The 27,592-nt window shown below is 48.2% G+C and overlaps 1 protein-coding gene across 10 annotated transcripts in view; it reads left to right on the forward strand.

Moving 5' to 3' along the window:
- MTMR14 (myotubularin related protein 14) overlaps positions 1–26,776 on the forward strand; it is a 53,415-nt gene extending 26,639 nt beyond the window's left edge. For 5 of the 10 annotated variants that reach the window (XM_080671810.1, XM_080671809.1, XM_080671801.1 and 2 more), the window contains 10 exons: positions 4,372–4,438; positions 6,131–6,216; positions 6,476–6,552; positions 6,807–6,843; positions 9,652–9,722; positions 10,776–10,834; positions 11,009–11,147; positions 11,838–12,017; positions 22,552–22,707; positions 26,158–26,776. In XM_080671810.1, the coding sequence (XP_080527936.1) occupies positions 4,372–4,438; positions 6,131–6,216; positions 6,476–6,552; positions 6,807–6,843; positions 9,652–9,722; positions 10,776–10,834; positions 11,009–11,147; positions 11,838–12,017; positions 22,552–22,707; positions 26,158–26,341 (1,056 nt within the window). In that variant the 3' untranslated portion in view covers positions 26,342–26,776. The remainder of the gene's footprint in view (positions 1–4,371; positions 4,439–6,130; positions 6,217–6,475; positions 6,553–6,806; positions 6,844–9,651; positions 9,723–10,775; positions 10,835–11,008; positions 11,148–11,837; positions 12,018–22,551; positions 22,708–26,157) is intronic. The other 5 variants (XM_080671805.1, XM_080671802.1, XM_080671806.1 and 2 more) reach the window with 2 other exon arrangements.
- The last annotated feature ends 816 nt before the right edge of the window (positions 26,777–27,592 follow it).

Genomic DNA, 27,592 nt, shown 5'->3' on the forward strand with positions numbered 1-27,592 from the left:
ATTCCAGGAGGACTTCCCTGATGTCCTCTCCCCCACACCTGGAAGGTCACATACCTGTATCCACATTCCCATTGACTCTTAGGCATAGTTATCATGGAATTTTCCACTGAACTATGGTCACTGTTTTAGAGATCTGCTTCCCCGTCTCCAGTAGACTGAGCTCCAGGAGGACGAGCAGCCACCGCCTGTGCATCCCCAGCACAAAAGCGCACAGAACCTAGAGCTGGAAAGATCAAGCCAGTGAAACCCCTGTCTCCTTCCTCTCTACCTCCACCCCATCCAGCCCTAAGGTCTCTCAGAGAGGCCCAGCCTACCTCTTAGGCAGCTGTGTGCTCCCATATGATCTTGGACTGTTTTCCTGGTAGCAGCTGGTATGTAAAGGTAGAGGTTGTGCTGCTTTTATCTTACACATCCAGCCCCCAATCACAGAGCAGATGCTCCATGACTATTTGGTGAATGAGAGTGGTGTCAGGTCTTCTCTATGCAGGTGTTTCTACAAGGGCGTGTTAGGAACGACAGCAGGCCAGTGTTTGTTGTGCCCCTGCAGCCTGGGGAAGGGACAGGTTGGGGGGCCCTGCTGCCTGGTCTCAAGTCCCATACTGTACCTGGATAGAGTGAGTGGCCAAAGGAACCTTCAGGCTTCCTTCTTAATTTACTATATGCAGAGGTCTCAAGTAGGCCCTACCCCAAACCACACTTGTTCTCCCTTCTGGCACATTCTTTCTCCTTGTGTGGGTACAAACTAGATCTGATAAACTACTTACTCATCAAGTAAGGTGCAACTGTAGGGGTTCGATATGTTGACACCACCAAGGACGTTTGTTTCTCTAGAAAGGAGTCCTGTGTGAGGAGTTCTGCTGAGTAGACAGAAGCCCTGGATCGGCCCCAGCTTGCTCAGCCTTTCTTGCAAGGCTCTGTGGCCTTGAGCAAGTGCCCTCAGTTCTCTCTGAAAGTGGAGTTAACTCCTATTTCAGCATCGTGGCGAGGTTCACATACGATCACTGTGAGAAAGTGTCCTCTTAACTGAAATGCCAGACTGATTTTTGTGATAATAATTAAGAACTAGGCTACTTACTAGCTTGCTAACTCAAGGGAGAGAACACTAATAACGTTCCAGGCACAAAAGTAGAAGTGCAGGGCTTCCTCTCAGGATTCCAGCCTCCCCAGTTGCTCAACTGGTTGGTCTCACTGGGCCTCCTACCATCCTCTTCCTGAGCCAGGTGTGGTTTCTGGCCTTTCAGCCCCTTCACCTGGGGGTCCAGGACTCCCCATTACTCCTTATCTCATTCATCATTCACTCATTAGCCCACTGCCAGTTTACCCAGGCCAGGCCTCTCTTGGTGATCTGCATCTGCATCACCTTTTGCAAGTATCCCTCTGGGCAGCCATCTCAAACTCAAACTGGCCACAGCCTACAGTGCCGCCAGACCCTCCACCATTTACCTAGATGCTCAAACTTGAAAATTGGGTGCTTTTCTCCCCCCACGCCCATTGCCATATCCCATCAATTCTTAAATCTCTGTCCCTGGTGAAACTCTCCACTTCTTCTTGCCTCCCTCTCTTAGCCTAGTCCAGGCCACTGTCATCTCAAGAGAATCTCATGTCTGAATGTGGGGCACATTGAGGGGTTCTGGAAATGGTGAACGTAAAGCACTTGAAAAGGGCCTCACAGATAGCAATACTCAAATCACGGAGCAAGGTCTTCATAGTCATCCCTTCCCTAAAACCCACCAATGACTGTCTATCTATCTGTCTGTCTGTCTATTTGTCTGATTTATTTATTGATTGATTGATTGATTGATTGATTTATTTATTTATTTATTTATTTATTTATTTATTTATTTATTTATTTATTTATTTATTTCAGAGAGGAAGGGAGATGGAGAGAGATAGAAACATCAATGATGAGAATCGTTGATTGGCTGCTTCCTGCACACCCCACACGGGGGATCCAACCCACACCTGGGCATGTGCGCAATCACTGAACCACGCCAGCCAGGCCCCCACCACTGACTTTAGGACCCTTATGTGGCCCACCAGCTCCCATGTCCTAGCCTTGTCCTTGTGGATGGCCATCCTCTCCTCCAGCCACACTGGCCTCCTTTTAGCCCCTGAAGGAAGAGTGCTTTCCAGGTTTGCACATGCTATTCTCTCTGCCAGAAACACTTGTTCACTTTCCCTCTCTTCTTCTTATATTCTTGTCACCACCTCCAAAAAGTGCTCCCTAATGGTCCTCTAGATCAGGCTAGGCTCAGCCCACCAACTCCATGGTCCCGCAGCATCCTAGAGGTCTTCTTTTCATCAGTCTTCCTGCAGCAGTTCACTTTGCCTTCCCTCTCCTGCAGCCCCGTGAGGGCTGAGGTCATTGTTCACCATGGTGTCCCAGGGCCCGTGGTTCACCCATTGATGTCCACAAGTAGAAGAGTGCTTGTGGCAAGATACGTGTGGTCTTGCCGCTTTCACCCAACCAGATTGAATTCCATAGAGGTCTGCTTTTTCTTTCTGTGCCCTATGACCCCTTCCAGCATCTGCTTCTCAAGCTAGCCCCTGACCGTGAATAGGCAGTGAACATTCTACAGGTGTATCCTTGTCCCTAAAGCACTAAGCCTTGGAGATGCAGAGATACCAAAATGGTCTCTGTCCTTGCTGGGCTCAATGTAGAAGAGGCAACAAAATAACCATCACCTGCATAATAGAGGCCAGTGGCCGCAGAAGAAGACTGCAGAGAAAATGAGCTTTCCAGTCAGGGGGAAGAGTACTCCAGGCATAAAAACATAAGTCGCTTGGTGCACACCTCCACACTGAGACTTCATGGATCATGTCAGATAACAGAGTCAGGTTAGCCTAGATTTTAATGCACTTCCCAGGTCTTCCTCACATTCTGCAATCTCCTCAAACTTTTATTTCTTTGTTATTGTAGGAAAAGTCCCTGCAGTGCAGCATGTGACTAAGAATGTGAACTTCGAAGTCCAGCAGGGCTGGGTTCATGCCCCAGCTCAGCTTAGTTCTGTGACCTTGAGCCTCTACCAACCCATCGCTCCCCAGCCTATGGTTCCTCTCCCAGCACTGAGCTCATTGTGAATTTGCTGCCTCTCCCTTGTTGTCAGTGTCCCCTTTGAATAACCACCTGGTTCTGATCCTTGTTCGGTCCTGCCCACTCCTCGCTGTTGCAGTCTTTCCCCAGCCCACCTGACTTCGCTGGGCTTTGTGCTACCTAACTCTTGCCTCCTGCTCCTGCTTTCCCTCCTGCTTCGAGAATTACAGCTCTCAGGAAATCTGTTGGCGTGTCTGACACGCTTGAGCCAGATGAGTGGAGACTCTGTGCTCCTGCGGGTAATGGCTTTATTAGTGCAGCACTGTCTCTGGAGCTGCTGAAAGTGGGTCAGAACTCACCAGGGGCCCTGGGAGGGTCACGTAAATGAGCCTGTTTTAAATTCCTGGGAAAACCATTCCAATTACAGGTGTCGTGTTCACCCTCCCCCCGGGAAGCACGCTCTCACTGGCATATCCGCCCTCTCTGCATGGCCCTGGAACATGGATAAGCAGTTGTGTTGAGAGGCTTCCCCACGTGGGGGAAGGGGCTGCAAAACTGGGTCAAGCCCCTCCATGGAATTTCAGATCCGAGTGGACTATTTCTAAGAGCGTCTGGTCTAGACCTCTTGGGCTAGAACAGAGGTCCTAATCTCTTTACAGCTTTTGCCTATTTTTCATCTCCCACCTCATGGGCTTCCTGTTTTAAAAGATTCTGTCTGCCTAACAGACTGCATTTATTATTCATCAAAAAGACAGGGTATGCAGTGAATAGCAGTAAAAAGCAAATGAAATGTGGTTGATGAGAAGCTTGATATTTTCCTTGGTTTCTGTGATGTGTTAGCAAATGAAGGAATGATTCTTTCTGTTTAGCAACAGTGGCCACCAGCTCAAGGCTCTTTGTTCCCTTCTGTTAGTCCCCTGGAGAGCCATGTGGGGCGCCTAGGGCAGTGGTCGGCAAACTGCAGCTTGCGAGCCACATGCGGCTCGCAAGCCGCGGTTTGCCGTTCTGTTGACTAATGAGTTTGCCGACCACTGGCCTAGGGCTTAGAGGAGGCCAGCAGATGACTGCTGCTGTGGGTGTGGGGCTGTGGGATGCCCAGGCCTCTGCATGGCTTCCCCTTTCTCACTGTCATGAGTAAGGGGGACCTGTGGGGTGAGGGTGCAGGGAAAGGTGGAAGGAGCTCTCAGAATGGGGATGAAGTCTCTGGTTATCTGGGATTTGGGACCAAGAGTACTTGTTGCCCCAGAATAACTCAGCATTTTATTTTTTTTTAAAACTTCAAATTCTCAGTCTGAGTTAAATATCTATTCTTAGATCCCTTTTATCTTCTCCTACAGAGCTGGGACCTGGTGCAACAAACACAAAACTACCTGAAACTGCTGCTTTCCATAATTAACAGCGACGGTGAGTCTGCCCCTGTCTGAGCCCTCAAGCCATTGGATCCCCTGGCTGTTCCCAGGTCATGACATTGAGAATGTGTGTTTGCTGGGGCCACAGAAGTGTATTTTGCTCTATGGTAGAAGGACTTGGGGATTCCCTTGTCCATTGGCAGCTTTATTCCATGTCCTTAAAACCCTAGAAAACAAAATTAAGAACTCGTTACTATCTGAACCACATACAGGATGTTTCTGCACAGCTCCAGCTGACCTTTGAGCGTCAGTGTTTTGTGGGGGGCTGGAATGGCCTCTTTTAATTCAGAAAGATGAGAGAAAATCAGTCCTGGCTTCTTATTGGGCACATGAAAAAGGCCTTAGAGGACCAGTCAACCTACCCCAGTTGGCTATTTTGATTGGATGTCTCTGGAGCAGGCTGACTTCTCAATATGAATCAAGAATTCTGGCCCTAGCTGGTTTGGCTCAGTGGGTAGAGCATCAGCCTGCGGACTAAAGGGTCCTGGGTTCGATTCTGGTCAAGGGCACATGCCTGGGTTGCGAGCTTAATCCCCAGTGTGGGGTGTGCAGGAGGCAGCCGATCCATGATTCTCTCACATCATTGATGTTTCTATCATTCTCTCCCTCTCCCTCCCTCTCTGAATTCAATAAAAATATATTAAGCCCTAACCAGTATGGCTCAGTGCATGGAGCGTCGGCCTGTGGACTGAAGGGTCCCAGGTTCGATTCTGGTCAAGGTCATGTACCTTGGCTGTGGGCACATCTCCAGTAGGGGGTGTGCAGGAGGCAGCTGATTGATGTTTCTCTCTCATCGATGTTTCTAACACTCTCTCCCTCTCCTTTCCTCTCTGTAAAAAGTCAAGAAAATATACTTAAAAATAAATAAATATATATATATATATGTATATATATGTGTGTGTGTGTGTGTGTGTGTGTGTGTGTGTATATGTTAAAGAATTCTGTGGGTTTGCACTTGCTTGAACAAGGAGAAATATATTAGCTTATATAACCAACCAGGCCTAAGAGCATAGCCAAACGCCTAATACCACAAAGAACCTCTCTTTGTTTTTCATACCCATTGTCTGATTAGCTTCATGGCCCGCAACCCTTCCAGACTTGTTTCCTGCCATCTTAACTTCCCCAGAAGAAAGAGACTGCTTCTGTCCGAGCTCATGCTCAGTGGCCCAGGTTGGGTCAAGTGCCCATCTCTGAATCAGTCACTGTGGCCAGGTTTGCGAAAGAGTCATTCCTGTCCCTGGAGCTAGGCAGTGGTTCTCTGTCTGGGGCTGTACTGCCCTTCATGGTGGTTTTGGAAAGTTGGGTGTTTTAGGAACTAGGAAAGGGCCACTAGCATTTGGCAGGTGTTAGCCACGGATCCTAAATGTTCTTGGGACATTGAATTGTTTTGCCCTAAAATATCTGGACTACCCTCCCTGAGAAATGCTGGGCGGTGACATGCAGGTCAGCCCCACCTAAATGACCTGGGCAGGGCGACTGTTCAGGCATCACTGCTTCCCTAAAAGTACCCTGAAAACCTGTAGCAGGAGAAAGAAGAGAGAGATGCTGCAGACAGATGGGTACCCACCACCCATCCCTTTGTGGGACTAGATTGGAGAATCTTGGGGAGGAAGAGGGGTGATACGTTTCCTTCTCATCAGCTATTTTTGCTTCTCTTCTGGGCCTCTGTTCTGTGGTTCCTGAGTAGATGACAGCGGGCTGCTGGTACACTGTATCTCAGGCTGGGATCGGACCCCCCTCTTCATCTCTCTTCTGCGCCTTTCCTTGTGGGCTGTGAGTATGGATGGGCTGGGCTGGGGCAGGGAGCATTTTGAGGCCCCTACCACAATCTACCCTTTGGGAGTGTTAGGACTGTCTCCAGAAAGTAGAGAAGATTTGGAGTAAGGTGTTGTGATTAACCCTTTTTCTGGGGCTGTTGGGCAGCCTTGTTGTCACTGGGTTTGTAGTTGTGATTCAGCTCCTGAAACAGGGAGGGGCATTGTCCTGGGAAGGCATCTTTCTGATCTTGGCACGTCTCCCCGGCCTCTTCCAGGATGGGCTCATCCACACGTCCCTGAAGCCTGCTGAGGTCCTCTACCTAACTGTGGCCTATGACTGGTTCCTGTTTGGGTAAGTCTTTGGGGAATGTCAGGTTTTGGGTGGAGGCAGTGCCTTGAGAACTGCTTCTGTGTGTACATGGGTGTAGTGGCTTCTGTGGTAGTGTTGGAAGTGAGGACACTCCCACCCTCTTGAGAAATACTGAAAGGTGCAGGTCAGGCCCCACCTGAGGCTGGTGTCAAAGCCACAGTCCCTGTGACTTGGGTCCCCCTTTGCCCTCCTGCCTCAGCGCTGCTGTCTTTGATCTCCTTGCCTTTTTGTTGCAGGCACATGTTGGTAGATCGGCTCAGCAAAGGAGAGGAGGTGGGTACTGCTCACAGTCTGCGAGCACATGCCAGGGCTCTGAGACCTTGGGCTCTTTTACCCATAAGAGGGACAGGATGGCGGTCTGCTTGGTATCCACACTTTAGGGGCAATTGCTTTCCCAGTGTGTGCTAGGATTAGGCAGCATGGCAGGAAAAGCATCAGCATAGTAGCCCCATTCTAAACTTCTGCACTGGGAGATGATGCTTGCCCACACGCTCCCTGTGACCTTCGTGTGGCAGCTCTTTTCCCTTTCCTTCTGCCTTCCTTCCTTGTGACCTTGTTTCCTGCACTCAGCTCTGGAACCAATTTACAAGTCCTTTTCTGTGCCCCTCATCCTTTTGCTAAAACCCAGATGCTCTTCCCTGTCCCCCACTCCCATCACATTCACTCAGCAACTTTTAAGCCCCAGAGCCGTCCATGCCCTACTCCTCACTACCAGCCCAGCCCCAGACTAGGCATGGCCAGCTGGGCTCCAGGGCCTGCTTCCTGTCTGCAGGGTTGTCCCTTCTTCCTGCTCTTCTCTGCCCTCACCATCTGTTTTGCTGTTTTTCACAGTATTTGCCTTTTTGAGTGTCCTTGTTTTCCTCACACACAGATTTAGAGTCAGACCTGAGTTTGAATCCAAGTTGTCCTGCTTATTACCTGGGTGACCTTGGGTAATGTGAATAACCTTGAGTCTTTTGCAGTCGATCATGCTACCTCACAAAGAGAATGAGTGCATATGCCCAGCGTGGGAGCCGTCACGCAGTGTTAGCTCTTTTTCTTCTGTCCCCTGTCCCTGCTTAGAATCCTGAAGCATCTTTCTCACTCTCCTGAGGCTGCCTTCTTTTCCAGGCATCTTATCTTGTGCCTCCGTCTTTTGTTCTTTTCTCATAGCTGCTCCTTGCCCCTTCCTAATCTCTTCCTCCAAGCACTTATCGCATCTGCCAGGGCTGCAGAGCTCATAAGCCAGCTCCTGAGAGGCCTCTGTGAACTCTGTTAGAGGCATTGACTTTGGCATTGAAATCAGCAGGTAAAACCCCTCTGCACTCTTGTTTTGAGACTCACTGGTGCTCCAGGACATTCTGCCCTCCATGCCATCTCCTGCACCCCCAAAGCAGGCCAGATTCTGCCTTCAGAGACCCCACAGAAGATGAGGCTAAGCTCTGTGGGATCTGGATTTAAATCCTGGCCATGTCTCAGTGTATACAAAAGGTCTCCTCAGCTGGGAGGGCTGGTCTTCACGGTGTGGGCTTTTCTCTTACCCCCAACAGACACTCAAGACATTGATACTTTTCGCTGCAGCAGCCCCTCAAGATGGGGGGCCCTCCACGGCCTGGGGCCTCCTCTTCATCTTTTTGTGGGGGGTTGAGGAGATGGTGGGTGGGTGAGGGTAGGGGCAGCTGCTCTCTTTGAGACAGAAAGATGCAGGGCAGCATTTTATATGTAACCATTTGAATGTCTGCAGTTTTTATAATTCATAACCCTTGTTGAGGGTACCTAGGAGGTGGGGTAAGAAGAGTTTCCATTTGTCCAGTAGGTTGCTCAGTAGGGGGCTGTTATGCTGGGGGCAGGTGCTGGTGAGTTTGTGACAACCAGCCCATTGGTGTTGCCTGCATGTTAACTCAGAGGGGACCCCGTACCTCTGGGTCCCTGAGGGTCAGACTCATCCCTGGCCAGTCTTCTCTGACTGAGGCCTCCCCTCTGCCCTTCCCTGCCCCATTCCCACCCTTCTGTTCAGGCCCATTCTTAACCTTACCCATCAATTATTTTAAGACACCTCTGTTTACCATGCAGCACCCGGGCAAAACATGCTCCACAAATCCAGCTTGTATATTAGGCAGATTAGACTTGACATTATCTTTAAAAAAACTTAAGGAAGGCATTGATGCTTTAAAAAATAAAAACAAAAAACAGAGGCCTATTAAATAGCACTCTTCGTCTCCCTTGTCTTTGAGATTCGCAGCACATTAGCATATTAAAGACTAAAAGTCCTTGGTGAAAACATTTATTTAATATTATGTAATACAACATTTTCATACTGATCTGATGTTCCCTCTTTTTTCTTTGAGAAGATCATATGGGGCTATGGGATACCATGAGGGGTACATGGACTACACTTTTCAGAATCACTGGGGGAGTTAAAAAACTGTGAAGACTGCCTTGTGTGCATTCAGTGGAGGTCCATCTGACTAGGGTGATGGCTGGTAGAGAGAAGGCCGGTGGGGCTAGGTCAGCAGCCTTCTCCTGTCTGCCCACCTCAGCCTTAGACCTGCCCCTCACAACTCCTGAGCAGTGCAGGCTCTGGGCTAGACGGTGGCTGTCCTTCACCCCTGGTTCTCCTGAACCACTATTTCTGGGCGTCCCCCCTACCAAATCTGATTCCTTTCCCTTCTGTTGTGTTCCTTAATTGGTGTTCATTTAATCTCCTTGACTCAAAATAATCTGTCCCAGCTGTCCTCTGTTAGCCTCTCTCCCTGGGGTTTCTTAGGGAGAGGCAGAGAGGGGAAGCTGCTGTGCTCTTCATCCTTTTCTATAGCTTGAGAGCATGCATGTTGAATTTGAAGAGCGTGAAAATCCATGGCTGGCTTTCTTGCAATCCTGTCCTCCCTCACCGCAGCCTAAGTGCATTTGTGTAGCCTGCGAAGCCCTCTCTACCACCCGTACCATTTACAGACTAGCATATCCAGCAGGGTCCCCAACAGGGCTGCCATCCAGTAGGAGGCTGACTAGGGGGGCTGGCTGCCCTCTCCTGTACATTCTGCCCCCTAGATTCTTCTCTGGAGAAGGCTATGTTTTCATGGGTATTGCTTTTTGTTTCTTTAGATTTTCTTCTTCTGCTTCAATTTTTTGAAGCATATCATCTCTGAGGAGTTCTCTTCTCTGAAGACACAGAGGTAAGAAGCCTGCTCTCTCACACTGGGACCAGGGTACTCTGGGAAGGGCCACTCTGTGCAGGCAGGGTCCTGTTTGCCACCTTATCCCTGCCCTGCTTCCCTGCATGCTTGGTAGGCTGGCCTTTTCTGGCCTTCCCTCTGAGGCCAGGGGAGGGTTCCCTGGTGGAGAGTCTCTTCTGAGGTATACCCAAGGTCAGCCTGCAGTTATACTGTCCGAAAGGTCTGGGGACAGGTGCGTGGTCTCTGAGAGCTAGGAGAACAAGGTGATTCGCTGTAGGAAAAGCCAGCCCAAGGACAGGAGGACTTCTAACTGCCCACACCCCAGCAAAGCAGCCAATTCTCCTGCCTGAGAGGATTGTTGCCTTCCCTGGGCTACTGTAAGGCGTGTCTGCGCCACTCACTGTGCAGCCCATCACTGCCAGCAGAGCCTGCTCCCAGCCAGGCAATTGCCCTAGGACCCCTGTGAGAGTTGTGGCTTTTCTCAGTTCCCTTCCCTTCCAAATTCAAGCTCCCAATGTGTTTGGCCAGACTTGAATTCTTAAGGGGCCAAACTGACAGGGAGGAGGCAGGCTTTGCCTGAAGTGGGTCTGGTATTTTGCAACACTCTAGGTCAGTGGTTCTCAACCTTTCTAATGCTGCGACCCTTTAATACAGTTCCTCATGTTGTGGTGACCCCCAACCATAAAATTATTTTCGTTGCTACTTCATAACTGTAATTTTGCTACTGTTATGAATCGTAAGGTAAATATCTGTGTTTTCCGATGGTCTTAGGCTCTACAGCAGCGGTTCTCAACCTGTGGGTCGCAACAGAAAACAGATATTTACATTACGATTCATTAACAGTAGCAAAATTACAGTTATGAAGTAGCAACGAAAATAACTGTATTAGGTTGCGGCATTAGAAAGGTTGAGAACCACTGCTCTAGGTAGACCTGACTCCATGAATTGCCTCCGTGGATTGGAGTTTCTTTCCCAGGTAGGCAGCATGTGGGGGAGGGGACAAAGGAGACCCCAGCCCAATCCGGAATTCACCATTCTGGGTTCTGTTTACAGGAGGAAGAGTTTGCCAGCCCGGGATTCAGGCTTCACCCTGGAAGATATCTGCATGCTGAGTGAGTCACAGGCCCTAGCAGATTTCCCTTCCTCTGTGCATCTTTCTCAGTATAGACCACACAGGAATTGTTTGTTCTAGAAACTTCTTTCTCCAGTTATATGGTATGAAAGAGGTGGGGGACCTGTTGTGGGAGAAGATAATGTGGTGAACTGATGGCATTGGCGTCTTTCAGGACGAAAGGACCGTGGCAGCACCACCAGCCTTGGCAGTGACTTCTCTCTGGTCATGGAGAGCTCCCCAGGAGCCGCTGGGAGCTTCACCTATGAGGCCATAGAGCTGGTCCCTGCAGGAGCACAGACTCAAGCAGCTTGGTGAGGGGCCAGGCTGGAACTAAGCTTGCTCACAGCTGTGGCCCAGGGTCACCAGCTCCAGGGAGTCCCAGGAACAAAGGGGCCCATGACAGTAGGACTAAGAGCACAGCTCCATGCCCTGCTGTCTCTTCTGGGCCTTGGAGGCCAGCCATCTGGTTGGTGAGGGGCACTGCCTGTGGTGGCCCAGGAGCATAAAGAGAGAAGTGACAGGGCTGGGTGAGGGAAAGCTGAATGTTAAAGGACTCCCTGGAGGAGCTCCCTTGTATTATTTGCCTGAGAATTGGGGGGGCCAGTTTAGAAAAAAGAAGAAAACAGGTGAGTACAAAATGATGATTGGGAATTGGGGACTTGAGTCAACTCCTTTGAGAATCTGATGACTTTCTCCTTAGACAAACGGCTCAAGATTTTGTATAACATTTGGAGGGAGGGGCCTTTACTGAACTTAGTTAAGAATCTGTTTTGTAACATGTGCTCTAAGGCCAGTAGGCATTAATTGGATGCCACAGTTCTTCCATGAAGACCCTGCTCTTGCTGCCCGTGGCTGAGCTTAAGGGAGTACTGATGTATGCCCACTCCCACATGCCATTTTCCCACTGGAAGTAAAGACTGGGCCCTGAGATTTGGTGAAAGTAGGCCAAGGGCTTGCCTGGGGCAACCCCTTGGCCAACAGCCCTACTCTTTCCACTGCAGGAGGAAGAGCCACTCATCCTCTCCACAGAGTGTGCTCTGGAACCGGCCACAGCCCTCGGAGGACCGCCTGCCTTCCCATCAGGGGCTGATAGAAGCCAAGTCTTCCAGCTCCTCCTCCTCGAACCATTCTGACAACTTTTTCAGGATAGGTAGCAGTCCTTTGGAGGTCCCCAAAGCCAGGTGAGGAGCTCCAGAGCCTCTAATGGAGGAGGTGGCTAGCCCTCCCCTATCAATAAGGCTGGAGAGTAGGGTTCGAGCACCTGAGGTGGTGCTTCAGATGCAGTCTTAGGACAGGGTTCCTGGCAAGCAGCCTGGTAGGCGGTGTACCTAGGAGGATAGGGGGAATTGACAACCTTGGAGACCAACTCACTGTCTGGAGGATGGGTTAATGTTTGGGTACAGAGCAAGAGCTGTTTTGTAGAGTGGCTTGAGACTCCTTCCCGGAACCCTGGCACGTGGGGAATTCAGAAGGCGTAGTGGTTGTGATGAGATGGGCAGAGTCGGGGCTGCCTTCACCTGTTGCCTTTGGCAGGTCTCAGCCCACTACCCCACCCCCTTCCCTGTGGACCTCACATTCTCATGAAAGAAATGGATCTAGATCCTGAGTTTCTTCTGGCTCTCACATTCTATGTCTGAATTAGTGGGGCAGTGAGGAGAACAGACAATAGGGAGCAGGCTAGACATGTGAGGCTGGGACGAACTTCAGGAGACTACATACCTGGAACGGGAGCCACTCAGCCACGATAGACAGGTGGCTGGATTTGCTGCAGGAATGATGTCTCCTAGATCAGATTAAAGCTGAGCACGGGCAGGGCTTAGGTTTGAGGGATGGTCTGACCTTGGGGAAAGCATTTCTGAGCTGACTCCATACCTCTTTTTCCAAGTCATATCCCAGGGAAAGAATTCTGTGAATTGCTTTGTTTTCTAAAGCCTTATGAATGTCTGACCCTTCTGGAGAAAACAAAGCAGTGTGGGACTTAGGAGGTCCTTAATAAATTCTAGGAAGAAATGGGCATTTCAGAAATATCTTAAGTATTGCCTGGTCGGTGTGGCTCAGTGGTTGAGTGTTGACCTATGAACCAGGAGGTCATGATTTGATTCCCGGTCAGGATACATGCCCGGGTTGTAGGCTCATTCCCCAGTAGGGAGTGTGCAGGAGGCAGCCAATCAATGATTCTCATCATTGGCGTTTCTATCTTTCTCTCCCTTCCTCTCTGAAATAAAAAATATATGTATTTACAAAAAAGAAAAATCAATCAGTAAATAAACTTTAGAAAATAAAAAATAACTAAGGAGAGTAAGCATTGAAGTCCACCCTGGGTTTGAGCCTAGTCTGCCTAGCTGTAGGCCTTTATTGTAATAGGCCTATATATCAAGGAGGAAACGAGGAGCCCCAACGTCACAAGCATATTAACAAGGAAAAACCCAAAACTTCTGGAACTCTCCTCTCATCACCATCCTCTCGTCTTTTTCTGTGGGCGAAAGCAGGTGATGGGGAAGAGCCCCTCCCCTCGTAGGCAGAGCAGATCAGTAGTATTAGTATAGCTCCGGATGGCACTGTTCAGATGGGTCTTAGGCACTCACCTCTGAAGGTGAGCCCTTCAGCTTGGAGCACTAACATGTCTGCCTGTGCTGTAGCTGAATCTGTTAAATCACAACCTCTCTGACCGCACGGGAGAGTTGGGGGGCGCTGAGCAAGCATACCTGTGCTTGTTCACATCCTCTGTATGCCCACTGCCATGCACCTTTGTCTGCATACCCAGGTTTCCTGGGGCAGGTCCAAAGCTGCTGCAGCTCTGTGTGACCCTCCCTGTCCTGGGCTGGAGTTCTTGCTCATCACCTCTGCCTTCTTTCTGTCCAGCAGCATTGCTGGACAACTGGGAAGGGAACAGGAAGATTGGTCTTGACTTCTGAGGTACTACCCCGGTGTTGTTTTTTGTTTGTTTGTTTTTTAAGAATATATTTTTAGGCCGAAACCGGTTTGGCTCAGTGGATGGAGCGTCGGCCTGCGGACTGAGGGGTCCCGGGTTCGATTCCGGTCAAGGGCATGTGCCTTGGTTGCGGGCACATCCCCAGTGGGAGGTGTGCAGGAGGCAGCTGGTCGATGTTTCTCTCTCATCGATGTTTCTGGCTCTCTATCCCTCTCCTCTCTCTTCCTCTCTGTAAAAAATTAATAAAATATATTTAAAAAAAAAAAGAATATATTTTTATTGATTTCAGAGAGGAAGGGAAAGGGAGAAAGAGATAGAAACATCAATGATGAGAATCATTGATTGGCTGCCTCCTGCATATCCCCTACTGGGGATCGAGCCCACAACCCAGGCATGTGCCCTTGATTGGAATTGAACCCGAGACCCTTCAGTCCACAGCTCATGCTCTATCCACTGAGCCAAACCAGCTAGGGCTCTGCCCTGGTCTTAACTGTCCAGCTGCTGGGGGCTCCCTGCTGAGGCAGCAATCCATCACCTCTTCCTACACTTAGCTTTTTATTTTTCCCTTCTTCCTGCCCATAGAGCCTACTTTCAAATCTTGGGATTATTTCCCTGAGTCTCAGTGGTGGTTTTCCGCTTGACTGGGTGACTCAGACTCAAATGGCCAGTCGAGGATAGCAACCAAGGCCCCTCCCTCAGAGGCTGAGAAGGGTTGGAATGTCCTCTGGCTTCTCAGCCCTGTGTGCCAGGGCCTGGTTGAAGCTGGGACAGCTGGACCAAAGTGGGACACACAGCCTTAAAAAGGCGTGAGGTGGGCTGCTGTGAGGTGTTTGGTGACTCTGCCGGGCTATTCTGGGAATGCCCACTTGGAGCCTACCTGGACTGGCCAGGTGACAAGGTTCTGGATTTTATGCCTATTTGCCAGAGGTTTTGAAATACTAGATTATTCAGATTTGGAGCATTCTAATTATGTATTTCCATTAACATTAAAATTAATTTAGTCTCTTTTATCTTAAAGTGCCTGAGGGATCCTGTCATTAGCTGCCCTGTCTCTCTTAGGTAACAACAGCCAATCAGCTTTTTAATGCAGTAGAGGAACTGTGTGGAAAGAAACTGTATGGAAAGCTATCTGTGGCAGCCAAAATTCCTCTCATAATGTGAATTCTCTGGGTTTCATGTGCTCCAAATTCCACAGTATATCTCTTTTAAAGTAGGACTTCCCTATAAAAGGAATTGGTAAAGCTTTGTTCAAAGTGAAGAAGTAGGTGTCAAGTTGGGAAGAAACTTCTGTGGGGGTACTGCTTCGTACCCAACCCTAACCCATACCCTTCATGAGGAATCCGTGGCCTTTTTGCATTATTAGCTGCCATTGCAACAGCTTCTGATTGAGCTGCATTTCTGGACCATTGTTAAATTTCTCATTAGCTACAGGGCTGGAGGCTGGAGGCTGGGAAGAGGCAGTATCAGTGCTTCAAGCTAATATGCCCCCCCAGGCCACGGTTAGTAAGTGGCCCAGCTCCGTGTCACCTTGATCTCTGCTCCAGCGTTAGACATCTTTAGGGGTGCAGGGTTGCTAGCACAGCACTGTCCATGCCTGAGGAGGAATGGTGCTAGCACTGTGGCCAGCATGAAGCCAAGCAAAGCCTCTGAAGAGCATATGAACTTGGCTGAGGGTCACCCAGCAGCCTGGTTAAATAGCTAAGTAGTGACATAGGAACCAACTCTACCTCCCAACTAGCTGCTCTTCCCGTATCATCCACCACCTACTAACTGCTTATTATAAGCAGTGAGCTCTGTCCCAGGCTGTGTTTAATGAAGCAGAGAAACCAGATTGCTTTCTGCAATACATAGGGCTCCTGTCCCTATGTTTGATGCGGTTTTGCATGGGGCCACAGCTCCAGACCCGGGATGAGTGTGAGAAGCCTAAAGGCATTACCAGCTTGAGACCCTGAAGAGAAAACTTGGAGTTCTAAAAGACCTCTCTTTGGATTGCTGCAGAAATTCAGAGGTCCCTGGTTGGGTCATATACATGTGTGTATATATGTGCTTATGGTTAAAGGCCCAGCTGGGAGAAAGTGATGTTCCTTTTTTCAAATGTAAGAAATCCCATTTAGCCATCTCTAAAGCCAGTTTCTCTATGAATTCAGGCCCTTGTTGAATTGAAGGATTCTTCCCGTAAGGCCCCATTCCTGGAGGCATTCACTTGGGTAGAGGCTGTGAGATCATCTCCTGGAGGCTTAGGCTTTGGTGGGGGGTTGGTATGTGGATTAGGTGACACCCAGCCCCCTCAAAGTAAAATATTCATTCCCTGCATGACTTCAGACATGTCATTTGATAGTTTTGGGATTCTAATTTCTCGTCAGAGATTTAGGCAACTCCTAGGTCCTTCCTTCCTGGCTATGTATATTCAAGCCTTCATATCAGCCATCAACTCAGGTGCTTTCAGGTGTAAGTGACAGCAAAACCATCTCAAATGGGTTTAAACAGTAAAGAAAAATAACAGTTCATGTGGAGAAGTACAGTGGAAAAGGCAGCCTTTGGTTCTTTCCTCTTGCCTCTTCCTATATGCTATCTTTGTCTTCTATCCAACGTCACTAATGGTGGCCACCCACTCCTGGGACATCCTGCTTCCTTCCTCACATCCAAGGATCACATACTGCCCTTTTCCCATCAATAGATCAGAAGCTCTATGCTTTAGTCCAGTTGGAAGGTATGTGTCCATCACTGAAGGACCCTACCACCCATTCGTTATCAGGAAGAAAAATCAGTGTATTATGGAGCTAGCATTGGCTTTGGTCAGACCTTTTGTTCAGACCTGAGTTTCACTTCTAGCTTTGTGACTTGGAAACATCACTTTCCTTCTGAGCTCAGGTTTGTTTTTTGTGTGTGTTTTTTGCCAGTCCTTGGTATACATGGCTTCAGAGGAGAATAGGGAATTTTACATAAGTGAATTTTAGAAATAAATGAAAATTTTGTCATATTGCCAAACCTTGGCCTGTTTTGATGTATTTTTGATGGGCAGGATTCTAAATGCATTACTGACTGCCCTGTCTCTTTGTTTTTTATTTTTCAGGTGTACAACCCAGTGATTATATATTTATATAAATTAAGAAGTGGTAACCCCACTAAATCTAGTACCCATCTGACACCATATATAGTTATTATAATATTATTGACTATATTCCCTATGCTGTGCTTTACATCCCCATGATTGTTCTATAACTGCCAATTTGTACTTCTCAATCCCTTCACCTTTTTTATCCATCTTCCTGTACCCCCTCCATCTGGCAACCATCAAAATGTCCCCTGTATCTTTGAGTCTGTTTTTCATCTGCTTGTTCATTTATTTTGTTTTTTAGATTCCACATATACTAGTAAGTGAAATCATATGGCATTTGTCTTTTTCTGTCTGACTTATTTCATTCAGCACAATACCCTCTAAGTCCATACATGTTGCTGATGGCTACATTTCATTCTTTTTTGGCTGAGTCATTTCATTGTACATATGCACCACTTCTTTTATTCATTCATCTATTGATGAACACTTAGGTTGCTTCCATATCTTGGCTATTGTAAATAATGCTTCAATGAACATATGGATGCCTATATCTTTTGGGTTTCTTCAGATAAATACTCAGAAGTGGAATTGCTGAGTCCTTCTTTGTCTCTTGTTATAGCCTTTGATTAAAGTCTATTTTGTCTGGTATAAGTATTGCTACCCTAGCCTTTTGCTTGTTTCCATCTTTATAAAATATCTTTTTCTATCCCTTTAAGTCTGTATATGTCTTTTGATCTGAAGTGAGTCTCTAATAAACAGCATATATAAGGATCTTATTTTGTTATCCATTCAGCCACTGTATGTCTTTTGACTGGAGTATTTAATCTATTTGCATTTAAAGTGATTGTTGGTATGCATTTATTGCCATTTTCCTTCATATTTTTTTCTTTTTCTTAAAGAAGGCCCTTTAGCATTTCTTATACTGTTTTGGTGGTGATGACCTCCTTTAGCTTTTGCCTGTCTGGAAAGCTCTTTGTTTGTCCTTTGATTCTAAATGATAATCTTGGTTGTAGGTTGTTGCTTTTCATAACTTAGAATATTTCATGCCAGTCCCTTCTGGCCTGTAAAATTTTGTTGGAAATCAGCTGGCAGTCTTATGGGCACTCCCTTGTAGGTAACTAACTGTTTTCTTTTAAGATTCTCTGTCTTCAGCCTTTTGCATTTTAATTATGATGTGTGTGTTTTTTTAAATATATTTTTGTTGATTTCAGAGAGGAAGGGAGAGGGGGAGAGAGATAGAAACATCATTGATGAGAATCATTGATCAGCTTCCTCCTGCATGCCCCCTACTGGGGATCGAGCCCATAACCCAGGAATGTGCCTTTGACTGGAATCGAACCCAGGATCCTTCAGTCCACAGGCTGATGCTCTATCCACTGAGCCAAACCGGCTAGGGCGATTATGATGTGTCTTGATGTGGGCCTCTAGGTTCATACTGTTTGGGGCTCTCTGTGCTTCCTGGACTTAAGTATCTTTTTCCTTGACCAGGTTAGGGAAATTTTCAGTCATTACTTCTTCAAGTAGGTTCTCAATTTCTCACTCTATGTCTTCTCTTTCCAGCACCCCCAAGATGAGAATGTTGGTACTCTTGAAGTTGTCCCTTAACTCTCCTCATTTTTTGGATTCTTTTTTCTTTTTGCCGTTCTGATTGGGTGTTTTCTGCTTCCTTGTCTTCTGAATCGCTGATTTGATCCTCTGCTTCATCTACTTTATTATTGATTTCCCTCTGATGTATTTTTCATTTCAGGTACTGTATTCATTTCTGACTGGGTCTTCTTTATGCTTCTATCTCCATTTTTATGGATCCTATCTCTTTTATTGAAATTCTTGCTAAGTTCATCTACTCTTCTCTGAAGTTCATTGAAAATCCTTATAACTGGAGAGGTTTATTTTTTATTTTTTATTTTAGAGAGAGAGAGGAAAGACAGAGAATGAAACATCTATGCGGAAGGGAGGCAACATCTTACACACCCCAACTGGGATCAAACCCAAAACCTGAGCATGTGCCCTGACCAGGAATTGAACCGGTGACCTTTTGGTGCATGGGACAACGCTCGACCGACTGAGCCACACCAACCAAGGCATAACCTGGGTTTTGAACTGTGCATCTGGTAGACTGCATTCCTCCATTTTATTTAGATCTTTTTCTGGAGTTTTGTTCTGTTCTTTCATTTGGGACATGTTTCTTTGTCTCTTCATTTTGGCTGCCTCTCCATGTTTGTTGCTGTGTGTTAGGTAGAGTTGCTTCATCTCCCAGTCTTGGTAGAGTGGCCTATGTAGTAGGTATACTGTAGTGCCCCATGGTGTAGCCTCCCCAGTCACCCAAGCTGAGTGCTCCGAGTGCACCTCATGTGTGGACTGTGTGCATATTTTTGTAGTTGTGAGCTCAGTTTTTTGAATCCCATCTTTAAACGGGGAGTAATGAACCTGGCCTCCATAAGTTTGTGTTTAAATGAGATAATGAATACCTGGCACATAGTAAATACTCATTTTTTCCACAAATGCTCAGTAAATTTTAACTGTGATTAAGGATTTGTCCTTATCAGTTACATATCTGAGGGCCAGTGAGCCATGTCAGGGCACTGGGCAGGTAAAAGGCCAGGCCAGATCTTTTTTTTTCTTGCTTCAGCTATGTGGGTTGCACCAGTTTGGCTTGTATGGGTGTTCTTCTACCCCCCTCTAAAAAGAACTGTCTAGAAAACACCTGCCTGGCCCTGGCCAGTGTGGCTCAGTTGGTTGGACAATCGTCCCATGCACCAAAATGTTGCAGGGTTCGATCACTGGTCAGGGTAGGTATGGGAGATGACCTATCAATGTTTCTCTCTCACATTGATGTTTTTCTCTTTCCCACTCTCCCTTCCTCTCTAAAATCAATAAAAACAGCCCAGCTGGGTGTAGCTCAGCGGTTGAGCGTCGACCCAGGAACCAAGAGGTCACGGGTTCGATTCCTGGTCAGGGCATGTGCCCGGGTTGTGGGCTCGGTCCCCAGTGGGGGGCATGCAGAAGGCAGCCAATCAGTGATTCTCTCTCATCATTGAAATCAATAAAAAATATATTTAAAAAAATAATAATAAATAAAATAAAATCAATAAAAACATATCCTTAGGTGAAGATTAAAAAATAAAGTTTAAAAAGACACCTGCCCTAGTTGGCCCACAGCAAGTATCTGGCAGGGGGTGGGGGGAATGTGAGAGTTGCAGCTTTCTTGGTGCTGTGAAGAGGGCCTAGCCCATATCCATCTTAGGGAGTGAAATGTCACTAAGAAGCCAACCTCCTGGGCCCTCTGAGTCAGAGGGATATGAACAGATGAACAGATGACCTTAGAAGCAACACTGGCTCCAGTTCTGCAGTTTGAGGTTATCTTGGCCCCATGTTTCCTCCAGTTCTGTAGGTAGATTAGAGGAGGTGGAGCTCAAACCTCTCTCTCTCTCTCTTTTTTTTTTTTTTTTTTGCTGCTCTGTTTGTGCTTGAGAAAGGGTCCAGGGTCTTATTAAAAATGGTTGAGTTACTTGTGTACTGAGCCTGACTTGAAGTTTTCCTTTCACTAGGCAGGTACAGGTGCTTTGCTCCCTTCTGATGACTCTTCCTTTCATCTTTAGTTGTCCCCTCTAGCCAGCTAACCCATACTCGCATTTATAAGCACATCTCTGCTTAGCACGGTCCTTTGTTCTCAAACCCAGGAGCTGAACAGTTGTTCTGCAAACCTTTCTTTGACAAAAGCCTTAAGTAGGAAGACTCATTTGGAGCCTGTTCTCTTGAAAAAGATGACTACTTGCTGAGATGGCCTCATGTCCCCTGGGGTCATGTACCCTGCTGCTATCTGCTAGCTATTCCATCTCACAGCTGATCCCTGACTGCTCCAGGTGTCATTCTTGCCTGGTGGTGCTACCTGCTGGACACTGGGGAAGTAAAGAGAAGTGACTGGCCCAAAACTAGGAATCCTTGCAGGGAACCTCACTGTAACCACATTCTATCTGTCCACTATTTTCCCATTGGTGGTCTGAGTCTCTGATAGCCCTGGGTGAGTAAGGTTGAGGCATAAGAAACCATGGTCCTTGCCCCAGGAGTGCCTCATTCTGCCAGGCTCTTCTACTGAGCATCCCTTTCAGTCCCTCAACACTCTGGTGTTTTGGAATTGTTCTCCCACAGCCACTAAAACTGGAAAAGAAACTGCCCTAAAGTTTGAATAGTAGATGAGATTTGTGGAGCCAGGCTGACGTTAGCGGGGTTGTGCTGACTAAAGGCATGACCTGAAGGAAGCCGAGGTCAGGCGCCAGACTATGGCATGTGGCTTGTCCTCTCCTGTCTCTTTGATTTACAGACAGCCTGAGTCCTACCAAGTTTCTCCATCTAGAAACAAGAACACCCTGCTTTGTTGGGCACTATAGTCTTCCACCAGGTACCAGACCACATCCTGTTCTCATCTCTAATGCTGCTGTCACACACCTTCCGGAGTTTGGCAGGAATGATGAATGTGGCAAGTCTCTGTGTTACAGGAGGTTCCGATTCATGGTGACTTTAATGTAGAGAACCATCTGTTTTCCCTAGTCTCAAGGTAGTTCGGTTGTAGGACAAACCTGTAATCAAACTTGGCTTTAAAAATCTCTTCTTGTACTGCCTAGCTGTGGGACCTTGGGCAAGTGTCTTCACCTGTCTGGGCTGACATCTCCCTGTCTCAAAATGGGGATGGATAAGGATCCCTGGAGATGCAGTGCCTGGCTGGTGTGACTAATATGGGGGACTGTCGCTCTTTACGTCAGCCAACTGTGTGGGCCAAGATCAGTGAATGTTTTTCTCTGTTCCATACTCCCTACACCACCATTCATGTTTCTACTCTGTTTCTGGGTCCCTACAGAAGCACCTTCTGCTATTCTTGAATTAAAGAATAAAGGGTCAAGCATCAAAGATGATGCATCTCTGGGATCTGGGACATGGGGTAGCTGATGGAAAGGTTTGTTTGATATATCCCTTCCTCTTCTAATGGCTCTACTGCTGCCCAGAGATGACAGAGGGGTTGGCTCTGAGTGAGGAGGAGGTGGCACAGTAGATTCCCAATACCATTTTCCTCTCCCTGCACTTCACCAACTTCCATCTGAAACAGGCCTGTTGAAGCGGTCAAGTTGCCGGCCTGATTCATCCCTTCCCTCTGGGCATAGCCAGTGAGTTAGCTGGGTGTGCTTGTGAATGCAAACTAGGGCTCCTGGAAGGCACTGCAGAGTGGGGCTAGGGCTCTTAATCTAGGTCACCACCCTCCACTCTCCCCAAGAGGCTTGTTCTCCCACCTCTGACAGGAGCTCAGTGGTCCTGGGTTCTGTGTAGCCTCCATGCTAATCTGTGTGCTGGGGAGTATGGGGCATCCAGCCTTGCTCCCCTCGTTTTGGTGCTGTGGATATTTTACTTGCTCTATCAGACACCAGGGCAGGCTTTGGTTGATGGCTCACCTCTTGTCACCATGCTTTGCACTTCTTTCGCATCTGAAAGTCTTTGCATTAAGCATTGTCTTCACAGCTGAGCCTGCCTTATGTTCTGTATTCTTCTTTCTTGGTCTATCCAGCTGTCTTTGCACTTTTGCAGAAAGTGGTTGACTTTTCAGATGCTCCACCAACAGCACCTTGCAGCCATGGCCCAGGGCCACCGTAGCACCCAACCCCCACCCCTCCAGTGCTTCCCCTGTCAGGCATATGACTGACTGTGCATCATCTCCCCTCTCTCCTCTCTGCCCCAGATCAGTGGACCATTCCCTGCCCGGATCCTCTCTCTCCACAGACTTTGGCAGCTGGCAGATGGTAACAGGCTGTGGCAGTATTCAGGAACGGGCTGTCCTGCACCCAGACTCCTCTCTCCCTTTCAGCTTCCCGGAGGAGCTCCCTAACAGTTGTCTGTAAGTGTCTTGCTTGAGAAGGCAGGATGCTCCCCTGCCCATATCAAAAGCTGGTGAGCACACAGCCGTGCTGGTCAGGAATGAGGCAGCAGCCGGCCCCAGAGAGCTGGCTTGGGATCCCAGCCCCACCCCAGTGACTTAGTTGAGTATGCTTGCTGCTCATGGACCTGAGGTTTGGAGGGGCCTATTATGGGCTCTCAGAAAGTGCGTTGGAGTGTGTGTTCACTCTCCCCAGCCTCTAAAACCACCCATCCACGGGTGTCTTGGGGCACATCCTGAGGGAAAGCTGGCTGGACTGTAACTATAGAAGATTCTATTTCTGTCCAAGGCTTTGCCTGACAGGAGAATCCTTTGAAAGCAGAACAGTGGGGAAGTGAAGGTAGGTGTATGGTGGAGACCAAAGCCAGAAGTTGCTGGGTTAGCCCTAAGGCTGTGCTCCTCCCCATTAGAACCAAGGGTTCTATGCCAATCCCTCCTCATTTTTTCTTCTGCTTTTGCCTCTGGTCAGGAAAAATTAAAACCCCAAGCCTATAAAATCCTCTTGCAAGCCTATAAAAGCGTACAGAATCCTGGACTTCCAACTCCTATAAAGTATCCACTTGAGCACCTGCCCTTGTGGCAGTCACCTGCCCCCTGCCTGCTCTGCTGCTGCATAGATGTCAGGAGTGGGGAGGGCCTCTGGCAGCCTGGCGAGCTTGTTGGCCTGCACCTCAGCTGTGGCTGCCTGAGGGACCTCACCTCCCTACCACAGGTGAATGAACTCGGGTTAGCCACCACCAGAAATCCAGCTCATTCCCACCAATGCTGACTGGTTGGAGACAAGCTGCCCTGGGAGTTGAGAAGATCCCTGCTGAGGGCAAGCAAGGGCTGGGCCTTGGGATTCCAGAATGGCACTCACAGGCCCTGGACCTGCAACTGGGGAGTAGCCTAGGGACTTCAGAGGCCACTAGTGCCTGGTACAGCCTCTAGCCATGCCCTTAAGCCAGAAACAAGGTCCCTATCTTCGATGTTTGAAGGATTAAAAAAGATAGTTGCACCTTTCTGTTGGGACTATTTCGGTCACACTGGCCTAAGAGTTATCTTTGGAGTAAACAGACATCTCTGCCCCTGCTTGATAGTATCCCTCACTTACCTGGCATTAGCCACTGAAATAGGCAACTCTAGTCCCACATCCTACAATTTATACCTTAGGCAGCTCTCTGAGCTCATTGCTCAGAATTCTGGTTGGTTCTGGTGGTTCCCAGAAGAGGGCTAGGTTCTACATGATCTCGGCATCCAAGACTGCAGGGGAGGGGTGAGGTCAGGGTTGATTCCTGGTGATGTCACTCAGTATGTGAGTTCAGTGCTTGGGCTTTATTATCAGGGAAATTCAGTCGGAATCTTCACTGCTTTGCTCACCAGCTATGTCTTGGGGTGTCAGCCTTGACTTCTCGTAGCCTGTTAGCTCATCTCTTGAGAGAAGCTAATGGCACTATGGTAGCTCCAGTCCCTGCCTATCCATTGCCTACTGTATGTCCGCAGGTGAATCATATATCCTGGACTCCAGTTTTGTTGTCGCTAAATAGGTTGTGATCTCTCCCCCTCTTTCTCCCAGAAATGCTCTCATATGGACCTTTGGATGTTCCCTGTGACTACAAACTACTAATTGGACTTTCTCTAAGAAAAAGCTGAAGATGCACACATAGCCTCTAGCCTGTATGAAACCTGAGAAAGTAAAAAAGATCTAGGGCCATGCATTTGCCCCAAATGTCGAGAGATGCTTTGGAGTTGTTCATGGTATTTCAGGAATCCAGTATCAGCTCCATTTTCTTAGTCTGCTGTAAGAGCTATTTGACTTTCTTTCTCCCTAAAACAACCTCCTCCTTCTCCTCCTCTTCCCCCACCCCTTTTCCTCTTCCCACCCTCCCTCCCTTGCTTCCTCCCCCCCCTCCTCCTTATTCTTCCTTCTCTCTGTCATAAATACACATACACATACACTGCACTGCCATCAGTCTACTTTCCCTAGATCTGCTCTCCCCATACTTACCCAGGACTGTATTTATTCTCACACCTCCATCTATTCCCCAGGCCCTTGGATGCAAGTCATTTGGGCTTGGGAATTGTAGACATTTATGCTGCTTCTGACAAATTCCCAGGAGGGATTATCCAGAGATTGGTCTGTTTCAGAAATTTTGGGGTTAGGGCTAGTCTTTGTGCTTAGATGGATGGGAACATGAGAGTTCATCTTATGTAGGTGTGTCACCTGTCTCCCTCCATTTGAGTCCCTGACCTTTCCTCTGATTCCGTGTCCCTCCCACCTCTAGGATTGCATGCCTTTTAGTCCAGGTATTGGATGTGACTGGTACCTCAGGTCTCTTCTAGTAAAGAATCCTTCAGGCAGTGGTCGCCAACCTTTCGGACCTCATGGACCACCAGTGGTCCACGGATCACCAGTTGGCGACCGCTGCTCCAAAGGTTTCCTTAAACCAGCGGTTGCCAACCTTTCGCACCTCACGGACCACCGGTTGGTGACCGCTGCTTCAAGGTGTCAGTCTCATATGGAGCTCACGCATTGATAAGTCTTAAGTTTTCATGCACTTACTCTTCTTCTTGATTTGTAATTCTAGGCCAGTGAGAGAAGAGGGGTTTCCTATCTTATGACCAGTGCCTGCAGAGGCCAGAGAAGGAAAAATACATGGAATCAGAAGAGGAATTTTGCTGGAAAAGCCAGCACTCTCCTAGCTGTTTACCTGGGGTCACAGTGACTAAAGGTGTAGCTAGAACATTGAGGGTTTCCAGTGAGGACCCTGGCCTCTCCAGGGCACTGCCAAGAATTTTCTCCCAGCCCTAACCGGTTTGGCTCAATGGATAGAGCGTCGGCCTGTGGACTGAAAGGTCCCAGGTTCGATTCCGGTCAAGGGCATGTACCTTGGTTGCAGGCACATCCCCAGTAAGAGGTGTGCAGGAGGCAGCTGATCGATGTTTCTCTCTCATCGATGTTTCTAACTCTATCCCTCTCCCTTCCTCTCTAAAAAATCAATAAAATATATTTTTTTTAAAAAAAGGAATTTTCTCCCAGGATGCTCTATGTCCTCACCTCAAAAAAGCTGAGGCCTTTGGTTAGTCAAGGCCTGATGCCTGACGCTAGGGTCTCTCCCTATAGTTAGAGGTAAGGCTTGTAACTCGGCTTGTTCTTACGAAGGAATGGAAGCCAACAGCTATTGGAGCAAACTCCCTCCTGCTTGGCTTCTCCCCTCCCTAATGATCACAGAGATGGTTGTTCCCCATAGAAAGGCCAGTGCCCCGGAACAGTAACCTGAAAACTGAGAGGAATGGTTTAAGAGGGGAACAGGATCAGATATTTGGGGACTTGGCGCTGATGAAGACGGAAGGATAAGCCTTGTGACATGAGGATGAGGATGTTGGGTCCTGCCCCATGGTGATGCATTTATTCTTTTTCCCTCTCCGTAGGCTCGCAGCCCTGAGTGAACGGGAGACTCGCCTGCAGGAGGTGCGCTCAGCCTTCTTGGCTGCATACAGCAGCACAGTGGGGCTTCGGGCAGTAGCCCCCAGTCCTTCCGGTGCCATTGGGGGCCTGCTGGAGCAGTTTGTGCGTGGCGTCGGACTCCGGGGCACCAGCAGCAGCACCTTATGAAGCAGCCAGCCCACAACAGTTTTCTGCTCCTCTCTCACCTGAGCTGAGCCCTGAGTGGAATCAAAGCCATGCCTGGCCAAAGGGTGCTTTTTTAAAAGTTGGGGGGGGGGGGGAATGTCCTCACTCGCCCATCTGCATCATGCACATGGCAGCCCCAAAGCCGAGCAGGGCCAAGGACAGGGTTCTCCAAACCCCAGCTTCCTAACTGGTGATCACCACCCCTCCTCTTGTCACTGCCTCCCACCCACCCTAATCTTTGCCAGGATTCCCACCAACTCAGAACTGTGTGGGGTTTCCCTAGGGCCTTGTAGAGGCTGAGACTTCACAGACGGCACCCTCCTCCCCTTTCCATCTTGTTTCCTGGGGAGGAGGGGGTCACCTGCACTGAGAATAGGCAATTGACACAAAATAAAATCAAAGTCTTTTTGAACAGCAGCTCTTTTGGGCATTCTCACTTGGTTGCTGTCTTTGTGAAGTTATTTGGAAGGTCCCACTGTCCTTACTTGTGCTGGAAAAAAGGGGTTGGGGGCTATACCTCAACTCTTGAGCCATAATAGTCTCCTCAGTGAGATAGGGACAGGCTGTTATGGGGTGGAAGCAGTTGTCCTCAGGCCTGATAAGGCTCTAGTCACCTAGGGAATCTTTATCTATGCAGATTCTTAGGGCTGCCTGAAATTTAGCCTTGAGGTTGCTGAGATTTTCATTTAGCAGGGAACAGGGTGGGGGTGTGTGTGTTCATTTTAAATTCTGCAGGCAACGCAGTCCTGGTACAAGTGACCTGCAGCCTCTGCCTATAGTGGAAGGACTGGCTTCTAGGACTTTGGAGGCAGTAGTTGATGTGGAGAGGATGGATCTGTGTGACCACCACGCTCATCTACAGCATGACCTAGAGAGGGCTGCATCCTCACAGAATGTCTACATCTCTAATAACATGAATTCATGAGGGTTCAAAGACCTGGGTAGGGCTTTGCACAGTGCTGTTAATAGCCACTGTTTTACTGAGCTCTGGCTGTTTGTTTGTTTTTTAATGGGTTATTTTTTATTTTTATTATTTTTGTTGTTAATCCTCACCCGAGGATATTTTTCCATTGATCTTTTGAGAGAGTGTGGAAGAGAGAGGAAAAGATAGAAACATCAATGTGCTCACATCGATTGGTTGCCTCCTGCCCCCACCAGGGCCTGGGCCAGGGGAGGAGCTTGCAACCAAGGGATGTGCCCTTGACCGGAATCGAACCCTGGACCACTTGGTCC

This window comes from Plecotus auritus (assembly GCF_963455305.1).
Source record: "Plecotus auritus genome assembly, chromosome: 6".
Lineage (NCBI taxonomy): Eukaryota > Metazoa > Chordata > Mammalia > Chiroptera > Vespertilionidae > Plecotus > Plecotus auritus.